The 14232-nt window shown below is 31.5% G+C and overlaps 2 protein-coding genes and 1 long non-coding RNA gene across 11 annotated transcripts; all 3 read left to right on the top strand.

Annotated features, from left to right (window-relative positions):
* The first annotated feature begins 676 nt into the window (after positions 1-676).
* On the top strand, positions 677-5134 carry Cypl (peptidyl-prolyl cis-trans isomerase-like 1 Cypl). 7 transcript variants are annotated; one of them, XM_076326975.1, is made up of 8 exons: positions 735-887; positions 959-1274; positions 3093-3127; positions 3241-3355; positions 4144-4277; positions 4534-4623; positions 4744-4851; positions 4991-5134. In XM_076326975.1, exons 4-8 carry the CDS (start codon positions 3285-3287, stop codon positions 5104-5106), a joined length of 519 nt encoding a protein of 172 aa, XP_076183090.1. In that variant the 5' UTR covers positions 735-887; positions 959-1274; positions 3093-3127; positions 3241-3284; the 3' UTR covers positions 5107-5134. The 7 variants fall into 7 exon arrangements, with proteins under 7 accessions (XP_076183031.1, XP_076183090.1, XP_076183071.1 ...); XM_076326956.1 differs by lacking the exon at positions 3093-3127 and adding an exon at positions 2108-2148; XM_076326946.1 differs by lacking the exon at positions 3093-3127 and adding an exon at positions 2108-2168.
* A 1081-nt stretch (positions 5135-6215) lies between these two features.
* On the top strand, positions 6216-13196 carry LOC143154865 (triokinase/FMN cyclase). Of its 3 annotated transcripts, XM_076326890.1 has the most exons (10): positions 6216-6421; positions 6537-6606; positions 8110-8220; positions 9262-9350; positions 9497-9713; positions 10125-10370; positions 10992-11381; positions 11650-11903; positions 12781-12908; positions 13040-13196. In XM_076326890.1, the coding sequence occupies exons 1-10, from the start codon at positions 6305-6307 to the stop codon at positions 13158-13160; spliced, it is 1743 nt and encodes a 580-aa protein (XP_076183005.1). In that variant the 5' UTR covers positions 6216-6304; the 3' UTR covers positions 13161-13196. The 3 variants fall into 3 exon arrangements, with proteins under 3 accessions (XP_076183005.1, XP_076183011.1, XP_076183019.1); XM_076326896.1 differs by lacking the exons at positions 6216-6421; positions 6537-6606 and adding an exon at positions 7749-8053; XM_076326904.1 differs by lacking the exons at positions 6216-6421; positions 6537-6606 and adding an exon at positions 9086-9189 and having other exon boundaries at positions 7749-8220.
* Positions 6614-7764, top strand: LOC143154908 (uncharacterized). Its single transcript, XR_012994270.1, has 3 exons — positions 6614-7297; positions 7366-7620; positions 7749-7764. It is a non-coding gene; the product is annotated as an uncharacterized LOC143154908 (long non-coding RNA).
* Positions 13197-14232: the final 1036 nt, after the last annotated feature.

Genomic DNA, 14232 nt, shown 5'->3' with positions numbered 1-14232 from the left:
TATCTTGTTTAATATATTGTATTTTTCATGTTTGCTTTAACATTTATCGCCTTTTAAATAAATGACTTTATAGTTGACCGGAGAAAAGTGACTGATGTTATCAGAGGTATTTCCCCCTTCAATTTAGTTTTCTCTTTCCTTGTTTATAATATTACTCTTTGTACTGTCTTTCAAATTCATGACAAATGTATCGGCTTAAACAAAGCAGATCTAGTGACTTGAGCGTTCCTCAAACTTAACGCTACTTGAAGTCACTTGACGCCATTGAAGCTCTCTATATCGATCGAAACGTCAATGACAACGCGAATTTTAATTTTCATGATAAATGGCTTATGAATACGTCACATACACTATCAAATCAATCAAATTGTGACTTAAGGCCTATTTGTATATGACATAAAATTACGATTCTTAAGGCGAAATCTGTGATCGGAAAATTATGGCAACATTTAAATGTTGTAATATTTGTTATTGTAAAAAATTGAATGTCGCATTGTGTAATATTTCATCTTCAATGGTTTGTTATCTATTTCTTATATAAATAATTTTTTTTTCAAAACATTACGCAAAAATCATATTAATTAGCACCATATTCCTCTTATTAATAAGCGTTACCAAACAAAATTATGTGTCGCCATTCTAAAGTCGTGACTTATGTTACGGTATTAAAAGTCATGACTTCATGTCATGTGAAATCGAACCTTAAATATTATGTGGATACGCACCTTTATTGTATGCAGTAAATTGTGTGTAGGTTTTTTGTGTGTTGCGTTAAAAAGGCGCCAGTAAAGTGCTTTAATCGAGTGAATAAAGGTGTTGTATGGACCCCTGTATACTATTTCTGAAAATGATTTAAATGTTTTTGGAAAATCAATACAGAACAAAAGGTAAGATGAAGTGAGGGGTATATATACATATACGCTTTTTTAATTTAGCAATTTTATTTTTTATAATAAAGCAAACCAAATTAGAAGAAAATACAATCTATATACATCTAAATACAACGATAAAATAATTGTTGTAAGCTAAAAGAGGGAAAAAAGCTAAGAGATGCTGAAATAACAATTAAAATAAATCGTTAGCTTTACTCAATTCAAAACAAAAATTTAACCTACGTGTTAGAGCCCGCCAAAATTAATTTTCATTAAGTTGGATACGCATGTTTCTGGTTGCACTATTGCCGGTCACACATGCGTGAAAACCCCTGATCCATTTAACACACTGCTCTGAGGTTAGATAAATCGAGTTCGAAAATACAAATTATTTCAAGACTGGTAAGAAAATTATATACTGATGTAACTTAGATTTTTTATATGTATTAAAAAAATATCGATTTAAACTAAATTGAAGTTAATGACAAATAGGATATTCTTATATTTATCATTGTGTTAACTATTTTATAACTACAAATATATATAAGTTATAATAAATAGAACAGTACCATATTATTGTTAGTGATTTTAGAAAAAGGCTAAACCAATATGAATTATTAGAAATCTTATTACCTAATACATGTGTGTTTAATGTTTCAATTAAATATAATGTATAACTTTCAGTTATGAACCTACTTGTAATGTAAATAGAAACTTTTATTGCTCATGTTAGAAGAATTAGAAATTTGAATCAATATATGAGAAATAATACATGTATTTTCAATCAGTAATAACTGAAATAGTAGTTTTTATAATATTCTGCTTAGTATTATATTACAAATTGTATATCGTTAACCAACATAATATGTGTAATATGATTGTGACGCTTTACAATTATTACTCTTCAACAAAAGTCTATAATTTATTATATTAATTTTCAAAACAGTATACAAAAATTATAAATATAAAACTATTTGCTAAAAAAGAAAATATTCAAAGCACATGTCCCTGTAATCATAGATATATTTGAAAACCTTTTTAAGAAATAATTACTCACATATATATAAACTAAACATAATGTCTATTTTAGTTATTATTATTGAAAGTTTTTAGATATAGTTATCTTTGTTTGGAAATTAATTTCAATATTTCATATTATATACTTCGAGAAGTATGACTCTAAGAAATTTTTTACCCTCTTTCTCCTTGTTACACATAGGTTATATCACTTTTAGGTTAAATGTTTCGAAAGATTTAAGTCGCTCTACTAAACCAGGTACACACTTAAGAATCAAGGTAACCAAAGGCTAATCTGCTCGGATCGTGACTTAAGTTGGCTCCACACATTTGCCAAATACTGTGTAATTTACCGAACGTTTTGCTACGCGATAAACTGCTCGCCTCACATGCACGTACTCAATACGAGAAACATATATTACATATTAACAACTATTATTAATGAAGGAAAATTTGTTTATATTTTTTTCTTCAAGATTGTAAAACGATTTTAATTAGATGTATGAGATTTGTAAGTACGAACATATTTAACTGATTTGAAGCTGATTCTACATACATATGTATGAATGAACAGGCTATGATGATTATAAATCAGGAGACGCTGTTTGACCACCTTGAAACTTGTCTGTTTTCCTTTCCGATATTTTTCATCCTTTATCTTGTTTTTCTCATTAACATTTTCCTACACTGAAATAGCGACAATAGAAATTAAAAAATTGAAAGTAATATTATAACAGAGATAAGTTGTTAATTATTTGTGAATCTATAAACACGTGTATAACACGTCGGCTTTGATTCACAACACTTGTCTTTTGAAACAACTGCCTGAGTCAGACAAAAATGACAATGTATTATGCAGAAAAACTATATAATAAATTGATATTTGTATTAACCTGTACTATTAACTTCAACTTATATTATTTAACGTACAATATTAACAATTGTGATACAATATTTACTATTATAGCACAATATTTGAGTTATAGTATTAACTAAAAGCATTAACAATTACAACAAAATATTTAATGTAGAATATTAGCTTACAATTTGCACAAGTATAATGTAATATTTAAAGGAAATAACTTCGATGTAGAGTCGACAAAATTTAAATATTTTTTTACATTTTTAAAAAGTTTTTAAAGTTCATTTTTAAATTCGAAAAAATGATTTATTTTATGTTAAAAGTGGAATTTTTTAATTTAGATGGCAGCCATCCGTACCTTTAAACGTACAAGATTGTGAGCTTTAATTTATAAACTTTATAGTTTGATCAAGTTGTTAAGTTGCTAAAGAAGTTGTACAATAATTAATTAGTGAACAAAGTTTCTATCATTTTGACATTTTGTATCAGGTGAATTAAAGAAAGCACTAGAAAAAATACATTTCTACGAAATAATGGCTCTTGCAAATATATCTGGTATCCCCGATAAACATTGGCAACCACCTTTTGTAGCACTTGAAACGACGTAAGTACTTAACAAATTTTTGGTTTAACTTTTTTTAGATAAAATGTTTCATATAAAATATAATTATACAGTAGTGTAATTCTCCGAAATTAATTTTGGAGATCAGACATACAATGTTACGTGCCTTGGAGCACTCTATTAGTCTTTTCAATCTTTTAAAGTAATTGTAATTTAAATTGTGTCTCTTGATAGGTCGTAATTGTTATAATAACTTTAGGCATACTAATGGTTATAATAACTCGTAATGCTCTAGTCACGATTGTGTAAAATAATAGAGCGGTATTGCGAAATCCAAATTAATGTTTGTGAAAAATTATTAATATTAGGTAAATAACATGCAACGATTTTCTATTGTTTTATTGAAAAATCTTATTCTAAAAAAGAACGAATTTCAGTATTTAAAATTTTTTTTATAAAAATAGCTGGCCAAATATCCTTCGGGTTCTACAAGTCGTTTATAGTCATTTTTATCTATAATATGAAGTCACCTCGCGTAAAAGATACTTCTTACAATTTATTTATTCCGATTGTTAATCTCTATTCAAGCATCCAGCGTATAACAAAACATAAGTTCTACACGAAGGATATTCTTCTTACAATTTGTGTCGTAACTTATTAAAAAAGAGCTTTTTTATTTCTGGTTCTATCCTCGTTAGTGCTGAAAGAATATTTCAAAGGATGTATGCATTTATAGTAGTTCGTTGATGTATTTTTAATATTTTATATTCAACACCGAAAAGAATAAGAATTGTAATAAAATAGCTTCATTAAAAGTTTGTATTTTTCAGTATGGGCGAAATATCCATTGAACTCTATTGGAAACACGTACCAATTACATGTAGGAATTTCGCTGAACTTACTCGGCGTGGATATTACAATGGAACGAAGTTTCATAGGGTCATTAGAGATTTTATGATACAAGGTGTCGTACGATTATATTTTTATTTTATAACTACATTGATTATCTATTTTAATAATCAAAATTTTCAATCAAACGAACTCTAAACGAAAGTTCCGTTACTTCCGGGCTATAGATTACATTTAAAAATTTTCTAAGACGACTTCAGAATTATTCTTCCGACATTTTTATTTTAATTACAGAATTGATTACATAAGAATGATAAAATTGATTATTAAAATGTTGAAACACAGAATTTTACCAGAGATTGTTATTCTAGGCGGAGATCCTACGGGAACAGGAAAAGGTGGTGTATCTATTTATGGAGAATGCTTTGACGATGAAATACACGATGATCTAAAACACACAGGTTCGTTGATTCCAAAAATTTTCAAAATTTTGAAAAATCACTGAAAACTACAACATTTGTTTTAAAATATTCTTTGAAATGAACGAGACGAATTTTACATTAATTATAAAATTTATTTAGGTGCTGGAATAGTATCAATGGCTAATTCTGGACCAGATACGAATGGTTCACAATTTTTTATCACATTGGCACCTACGCAATGGCTTGACGGGAAACATACAATTTTTGGTAAGTCAGATATTGTTTATAATATTGTAATACAGTGATTTCTAAATCGGTTGCTGTAATTTAGTTTAGTCATTCGTTTAACATGAGTAAATGTTATTTAATGTAATAAATTCTGAGCAATATTTCTTTCTGTTAACAGGTCGAGTTCATTCTGGCATGGCAATAGTAAAAAGAATTGGTTTAGTTGAGACTGACAAAAATGATAGACCTGTTGATGATATAAAAATTGTTAAAGGTTCTGTAAGGAATGCGTAATAAAATAAAACACTTTCTTATTTGCATATATTGGTTTTGTAAATCGTCTTTAAGCTATAAAAAATTACCCAGATTGTAGATTTCAATAAATACAGAATAGATTGTTTAAATAAGAGCATTTGTATATCGCTATTGAAAATGTTTACATTTCTACCGACCATGTGCACTGCTAACGTCTTATTGTTTCATCATCAATAGAGAATGACTCATTGTAAATCTATGTCACAAGTGTCGCGATACTCAAAATTAGTGATCGCATTAAATAATTAACATCCTAGGCTCAATTTTTCTTCTCCCTTATGCATCATAATTTCTTCTTCCTCGGTTAGGTGATTTGATTAGTGTTGCAGTTATTGATTTTCTTCTCGCACGAAAAAAGTAATGGACCCCGGTGATAACAGGTTAACGACACAGGACCTAATGGAGTCAGAAATCCTCCGGATGGAGACAACATTGAACAAATATTTTTCGTGCGCTATTACATCACGATATAATAAAATTTAATACAACCCACGAAACAAAGTAAAGCGATCACTTCAACTTCTCGTTTATCAACGCAACCTTCCACTTCGCTTCCACAATCAATTTATATGAATCATAATGCTCGGTATAAAGTCTAAGATTTCTACAAAGATGACTTCAATATACATAGCATTAAAAGTTACGGTTATAGGAAATTTTTAAAGAAAGCACACAGATCCAGTGCGCTAATGAAAGTAAATAACTTTATAAGTACCGACGTTGATATTTATGTACGTGTAAGAAATATTGTGTGGTATTCGACTGTTATCGGAAATGTTTACTGTATGCTATAGTTACGTAAAAATATGATGGAGATGTAAATATTATTATCGCTTTTTACTTGGTTTACATATCTGCATTCGAGATGAATATGTATTACCGGTTTTATCACAATTTTAATTACATCATTTCTACACGTATGTGTACGAATCTTTTGACCACCATTCTCTCGCTCGTCAATCCGTCTGGTCGAATCTATGAATTGTCCGTCGTTTTGACGCGAGCCAAATGCATACATAACAGAGCGTTACATAAGCTTGCGATAACTCATTAACCTTTTGAACGAACACCAGCAATTGCTCTTAGAAATCCGTTAGTCTCAGTACCCTGAGCGACGCTCCAGTGAATCGTTGCGTTAATTTAATTTCAAGTCCTACCGGAACTTCTACCGATAACTATGAAGAGTTTAATTAATTCAATCGATGATGCTGTCACGGAAACTCTTTCCGGTTTATCTTATATGTATCCACAACTTGAGTATCAAGCGTCGCATAAAGTCGTCCTAATGCCAGATGTATGTATACGACTTTGCTAATTTAATTATCGATTCTGAATAGAATTCCACGACCGTTGTGACAATTTTTCTTCGTACAAATGCGCATAGATTAAGATAAGTAATTGTAATTTAGCTCGAGAATCGAAAAGATAAGGTTTCCATCATATGCGGCGGTGGAAGTGGACACGAACCTTTCGCAGCAGGTAACTTTACATTTTATTTAAAACATTAGAACGAGTAAACTTATTTCGTTAATTTTCGTTTTACGTACGAAACGGTCGTCGAAGTTTATCGTTTATTCGAGTTATCGAAGCTCGTGTTTCTCTACGAAGTATATGGACAACAAATGTCGAATTTATGAAAAATGAAATCGAACGAACAAGTTTATTATTATTACGATCACTCTCGATGTTGCATCCTGCGATTAACTTTATTAATCATAATTGTTACGTGGGCGTAATTGATCACTACCACTATCGGGAGCGTCTCTGGTAAACAAAGTGTTAACACCTTTGAGGTCGTCCCAGTGAACTATTACCGTGGGATTTACCAAATGTGTATTAATTATACTCAGGCCCGCAACCCGCGCTGGCGCCGGATTGGGACGCATTAATAGATCGTCGACAAAATCATTCTAATTTAACACGTTCGCTACCAGCATCACATATGTATATATGTGCAACACCCAGATTAGCTCTTGAGAGCCCGGTGTCACACATCTGTGACATCAACTGTTCTTTTTTTTTTTTTTATGTGTACACGAACGTTCGACTCAACGTCACGTACTTACGACACATTGTAAAACTTATTACATTATTCGAATTTGCTATATTTTACACGCGTACTGCAGGGAGCCGGCAAGTCTAAGAAATGCTGTTAGGTTCACTATTATCGGTATGAACTCTAAACAATTACAATTTTCGAAAATTATAATTTTTATGTTTTCTCGCAACCACTCCAAGGCTGTGTCTCTGCTTTCATCGTAAAGTATAGCGCGCTGAAACCTTTCTTGCCCTTTTGACCGCCGTTCGCCAACTTACCAGCTTCCTACGGTACAAGTGAAAATCTGCAATATATTGCGCAGAAACACGAAAGACACACCACGGTGGATTTACGATGGACGTTTTCTACTTCAGACTGTGGTTGTGAACGTGTTAACCGCTTTAACTAACGCGCCCGAGTTAACGAGTGAAAATAAACAAGCGAGCACATGTTCGGTGAGTACAGAATAATACAGGGTGAATACAATACTTGTAGACAGAAATTTTTAAATATATTTTCTCAATTGTCTTTTAAGTATTTGAAAAGTGTAGTAAGAAAACATTACGTGCTTTTTTTTTTTTAGGTCGATCACTGTGAAAAGCTCGATACCAAAGGTGTTAATCTTTGAACGACAATGTAATAACGATGCAGCGGTACCAGTTTGTTTATGGATATACGTTGATGAATGATCGTATTGCGTTAGTTGCTAATACGCTCCAATCTCACACCAGCGTGGGATCAAGCGTTCGTTCATGAATCGAAGCGGCGAACGTTCCTATGTCTTTCTTCTTTTTCCAGCTGCGAAGAAAAAAAGGAATACATACGAACGTTCGTCGTTTCGACCCACGTCTCTGACTCTGGCCTAAATCTTGCGATAGCGCGACACCGGTTCGTAAGTTGTTGGGATCAATGTCAAGGCACCGTATTTTTTTGTTAACTTACAGGTTTCGTCGGAAGTGGCATGTTAACCGCTTCTGTAGCAGGTGCCATATTTGCTGCACCACCATCGCAACACATTTCCTACTGCATCGAGCGCGTTTCGCAATATAGCCGAGGTAATTTCGATTAATGAAACTTTAACGCATATTTTTTTTCAGATAGTATAAATCTACGTGAAATTGAACGTTAAACAATTCGAGAAGAACGCCAATTTTATGTACCGTCACGAGCGTTGAGTTCCTCGAAGCTCGTTAAAGGACAAGTTCTCTAACTTCCGTATTATAAATTATCCGAAATAAAAATTGTATATTATATATGTACATATACGAATCACTTTCGATCGCGCAATATTCGTTTGCGTTGATTGTTTTTTTTGTATTTTGTCTTTTTTTCGCAACTGAGTCATGTAGAAACGTAGCAAAGAGGAAAACGTTAACTTCTCTTGAGACTCTCAGACGACCTTTCAGTGTAACAAATAAATAATTAAGCACCGTGATCGCGACTGTTCCATACGTGGTCTTCGGTCGTTCACGAATCTCAAAAGTTTTCCGATTTTTTGAACAGTAGAGGAATCGAAAAGACCTTCGAGGTCCACGTCTGTTTAACTTCACGACTCAACGGACCGACAGTTAACTTTTCGTTGTAATAATTATACGTTATACGTTTACTTTCGTTTAACGTATTTTCACGAGTTCACCAGCTCCTTGTCATCAACAGATTTGAGAAATTTACACGACTAGCCACACATGCGCGCATTCATAACCGAGACATTTTGCATTGACTTCGATAATCTTTAACGCATTGATATTACACACTCCTTGTGCTGAATGATTTTAAACATATTTATTATACAATCATTCAAAGCACTATAATTTTAAATCGTAGTAGAATAATGTTTGATGTCGTGAAAAGGTCTTATTCAAAAATGATAAAATCCCTCTCCCTCCCATGGATTTGCTTCAAATGTTCACACATTTGTAGATCTAAATGGGGGTCATCAATTTTTGCAAATTCAACGCCGTAACTCGTGACCCAAACATTACCATCAAATCATACTTATATCGTCCGAATGAGCATTAAACAAGGTATAATTGAGATAGTTTTTCGTTAAAATTTGAAAGTATTTTGTGTATACAATAAATGTTATGTATTTTTAGCTGGCGTCTTAGTAGTGATTCCGAATTATACCGGTGATTGTCTAAATTTTGGTATAGCGATCGAAAAAGCAAGACAAACAGGGTTGAAGGTAATATCGGAAGACAAGTGATAAGTACATTTGCGTTATGAAAATATACTTGCCTTTTCATTTCTGAGACAATATTTTATGGTCAAATTAATAAAACGATAAAAAATGATTTTACGATTTAAAACAGAAATTGTTTTAAACTTTAGGTGTTGGAAGTTATTGTAAATGAAGATTGTAGTATACCGAGCGAAGATCAAGGCGTTGCTGGTAAACGCGGATTAAGTGGACTGGTATTCGTTATGAAAATAGCTGGCGCATTGGCTGAAAGAGGATTATCTCTTGAAGACATTTATGAAACCGTACAAAATATTTTAAAAAATATGGTCACCTATGCAGTTGGATTAACTGCATGCGCTATACCTGGTTAGTATTGAAATATGACCTATTGCATACCATGTTACGAGACCAATGCATTGCAATTAATTATAAAATACTTCAATAGATAATTGTTACTTACGTCACTTATATAGAATATTTGTTTTATTTCGATTCGGTGATAACACATCTTACGAACAACTAATGGTATCAAAATTGTGTTCTTACGAATGTTGTTCGGACGGGGAGGGGGGGGGGGGGGGAATGAACAAAATATTTATATCATACAATGGCCGTACCTTGGTACCAAAAAATTTATTTGAGAATATATTTTTGATACCTTCGGTTCTTCGAGAGATACATATTTCAATACATCGAAATAAAACATACTGTATACGTATATGAAATTTACACAGTCGTATAGATGAATATAAAATGAATATTATCGACGTATTTCAGGACAACCGCCAATGTTTGAACTTGCAGAAGACGAGATAGAGTGTGGAATGGGAGTTCACGGAGAAGCTGGATACGAGAAAATAAAATTAGGAACGTGTAACGAAGTAATTGCGTTTATATTGAAACGTATTTGTGATTCGCTACCTTTAGTTGGTGGTGATTCAGTTGCTGCAATTGTTAATAATTTTGGAGCCCTAAGCCAGTTAGAACAGGGGATAGTTGTTCATGATTTAACAAACCAGCTTAGTAAGTCACAATGATTGTTACTATAAATATATGTATATAGTATATACTCCGCATTGAACAACTACGCATACAATACATCATAGGATACTTAAAAAAAATACATAGGGTGGTTCGTACAAAGTGTTAAAAGCTATTTTTTTAGAAAGTATTAGTGATAGCGCCAACATTTTTGTTGGATTGTGAAGATAGCTTCTTATGTAACATACGAGGCATCGTGAGTAATTGTGAAAATATTATTATAATTTGTAAATTTATTTTCATTAGTTTTGAACTACATCAGGTATTTCGGGTACACGCACATTCCTGCAAATAATACATTTATTTTCAGGGACGGAACACGAATATTTATTTATTTAAAAATAAATAATTAAAATATGGAATAATTATCATAAATAATAAATTTGTCAATTTAAATAAAATCGTGTATGTTTCTAATACTTCGAACGAAAGAAAACTAAAATCAGTATCAGAAACGTGACTTTATTTCTCATCGAGTTGTTTATTCTTTTTCGTCCGTACGTTAACACAACTAATCAAAGATCTATAACAATTACTGAACTCCAGTAGATATTTTAAATTTAAAGGACTGTTACAATTCCTTATACATTTTTGTTAACACAGGGCACATGAATATAAAACTTCTACGTATTTATTCGGGAGTTTTAATGACATCATTGAATAGTGCCGGAATACATATTACTCTTTTGAAATTACCCGAATGCCATAAAGACTTATTCATCAGTTGTCTCGATGATCCTACTGATGCGCCACAGTGGCCAGGTTGCACATATAGCATTCCTTTGAAAAATAAACAAATAGTTACCCGAGATAACGTAACACGAAATATAAAACAAGTTGGAATTGAAATCAATTCCAAACAGCAAAATCTATTGAAACAGTGTTTAAAGAGTGCGTGTGAAAGCATAATTGAGAAAGAAACCTTGATCAATGATCTGGATAGGGGCTGTGGTGACGGTGATTGTGGCACAACACTTAAAAGACTTGCTAATGGTATCTACTTATTAATACAATACGATTCAATATTAATATAAGGTGTAATAAGCGCGAAATTTGATAAATAGTAGAGAGAGCAATACTTTTTATATTATTTAATAACTACATACATTATGTAGCTTTTACATTGACCATAGCTTTTCCGGCATTCTGCAACATTGAAAAAACTCAAAATACGCGGTTATTACTATGGACCTTGCAATTCAAACAAAAAGTTTTGAAGATTCTCAATGGTTCTAATTTCCTTCTATATATTTATTTTCAGAAATTTTGCAAGGGTTGGATCGTTATTATTTATCGCATCCTTCGTCTGTTTTCTCCGAATTAGCATACATAGCTGAAGAAGAAATGGGTGGTACATCCGGTGCATTGTACTGTTTATTCTTTACTAGTGTCGCTACAGAATTAGCATCTGCCGATGCAGAAGAGGATTGGTTACATATTTGGGCTCGAGCGCTGCGCAGTGGTTTAAATTGTTTATTAAAGTATGGAAAAGCCAAACCAGGGTATAGGTCTATGGTATGTATCCGATTAACACTAGAACTACCGACGGTGAACATATTACTATTTGTATCAAACTAGATATGTATTTTCAGAGTTATATGGGGAAAGGGCAAATTAATTTACGAGTACCATTAGCTGTCTAATAGGTTGTTCAATAAGTTTTATCGAACGATAAAACTTACTGAGCAACCTAGTATTTTGATAATTGCCCATGAATATTGTAGGCAAAGACGTCGTTAATAATTGAGTAACTTTAAAAAGAAGTTTGAAACAGGTTAAATTGACCTCTGTGGTAGTTCTAATATTAATATTATATTACATATACAGGATGAGTCACGAGAAACAATACTCCGAAATATCTCCCGTATTTATTATTGTATCGAAAAACTTCTTGAGACAAAGTTTCACTATTTGAACACAATACATTAATATTTCTGTTAATTAAAGTTATTTCAAAATCAAGGAATGCTAAGTCATATATTTGAAATCGTATAAAAAAATGATTTTGAAAAATTGTTTTCTTACCACTGTATACATCTCTTCAACTAGTAAAACTTTGTCTTGGGAAATTTTTCAATACAATAATAAATAAAGGAGATATTTCAAAGTAATGTTTCTCGTAACTCACCTTCTAGATCATTAGAATATTTTAATATTTATATTATACAAGAGAAAATTAAAATTACAAGATTTATAAACGAATTCCAAATTTAATTCTTTCCAACTTTCTTATTATTTGCTCAGTGTTAAATAACTACATGTAAATAAAAATTATAATATATCCTTGAAAAAAGTTTACACATGCAATCAATAACACTTATTTTACAAACAAACCTTAAATGATTGCTTACAGAAATGCTATGTACATTCCTAATATTTTATGTCTTTCTAGGTCGATGTGATTAATGCTGTATGCGAAACTTATGAAAATGTATTGCATAATGAATTAATTGAAATATGTGTTACCATAAAAGCAGCAGCTTGGCAAGCATGCGAAACAACAAAGAATATGGTGCCGAAGTATGAAATTATTATTTTTATATTTAAATAAATGCATATAAATTCAAATCATTGTTAACTTTCTAACGACCGCTATCACATATACATAATTATAAATCATGTACATATATACATATATTATTCTATTACAGAGTCGGACGAGCTAGTTACGTAAAACAAGCTCAATATTTGCAAAATGTAGATGCTGGTGCACATGCAGTTGCCACGTGGATTAGTGCTATTATTGATGTAATTAAGAATATCAAAATGTAATCATATATAATTAATCACTAAAGTATTTTACACTGAGTTCTTAGATTATTTTTATTCATAATGAAGCTATATTGATATACTGGATGCATTTTTTAATTGAATATAGAATTTGATATTAACACTGTATTGGGGAGATTATGACAACTATTTTTAATTGTATGCAATTGAAAGTTCTTCAGGAATGATTCATATAACTTATAAGTGAAAATAGTCTGAATATGGTCATGTTTAGTATCATTTTTATCAAGAGAACCTTACCAATCCATTAATAATACTCTTGTGAAGATACAATGAGAAATACAAAAGTTGTTCATCTCTAGATGGAATGGTCAGATGTACCAGGCCAATGCTTATCCTCAGAATACTTCAAGTAGATATAGCTAGTTTTGACCAGGGTGCATTAAATAATTTCAATAGAGATCTCCATTCAAGAACTTGATGGACCTTTTGCTGTCATTGTAGTCCTACCTTCAGATGCTGATCACAATCTCTATGAGGGCATTCTTTTTCAAATTATATACTTAACTATCGAGTTCATCTACTTATTTACTGTAGACACTTTTTATCATCTTCTTAATCACTGTTTTCTATGTACATTGAATTTTATTCTGAGTTTTTTTCTAATACTCATTTCAAGGATATGATGTATGTTCACACATGCATTAATCTCCTGATATGATCCATATGTTTTATTTTTTTCAAAAAATTATACTACTAGTGAAAATAACATGATATAATTTACAAGAAACATCCTTTTTGGTGGTTCTATACAACTCGTACATACTGTGAAAATGGACATTTGGATCACTAAAGAAACTTTCTTCTTCTCCGATCAAACAGGACTTAAGATCCACAATGAATGTAGTAAGGATCAACAATTTTGTCAAATAAATGTAACAAAATTCATTGTTAATAAATAGATTAGAGCACGTGTTATATTTACATTGGTAAAAAGTGTATAGATGTGTCCAGTAGTATGTGCAATATTGCACATAATTGTGTATGTGATTTAAACAATTTTTGCCGTGTTTCAAACAAATGACACCATTAATTGACTGGAGTAAGATAACTG

Source organism: Ptiloglossa arizonensis, chromosome 1 (genome assembly GCF_051014685.1).
Source record: "Ptiloglossa arizonensis isolate GNS036 chromosome 1, iyPtiAriz1_principal, whole genome shotgun sequence".
Classification (NCBI taxonomy): Eukaryota; Metazoa; Arthropoda; class Insecta; order Hymenoptera; family Colletidae; genus Ptiloglossa; species Ptiloglossa arizonensis.
This window is presented reverse-complemented; position numbering and strand designations above follow the sequence as displayed.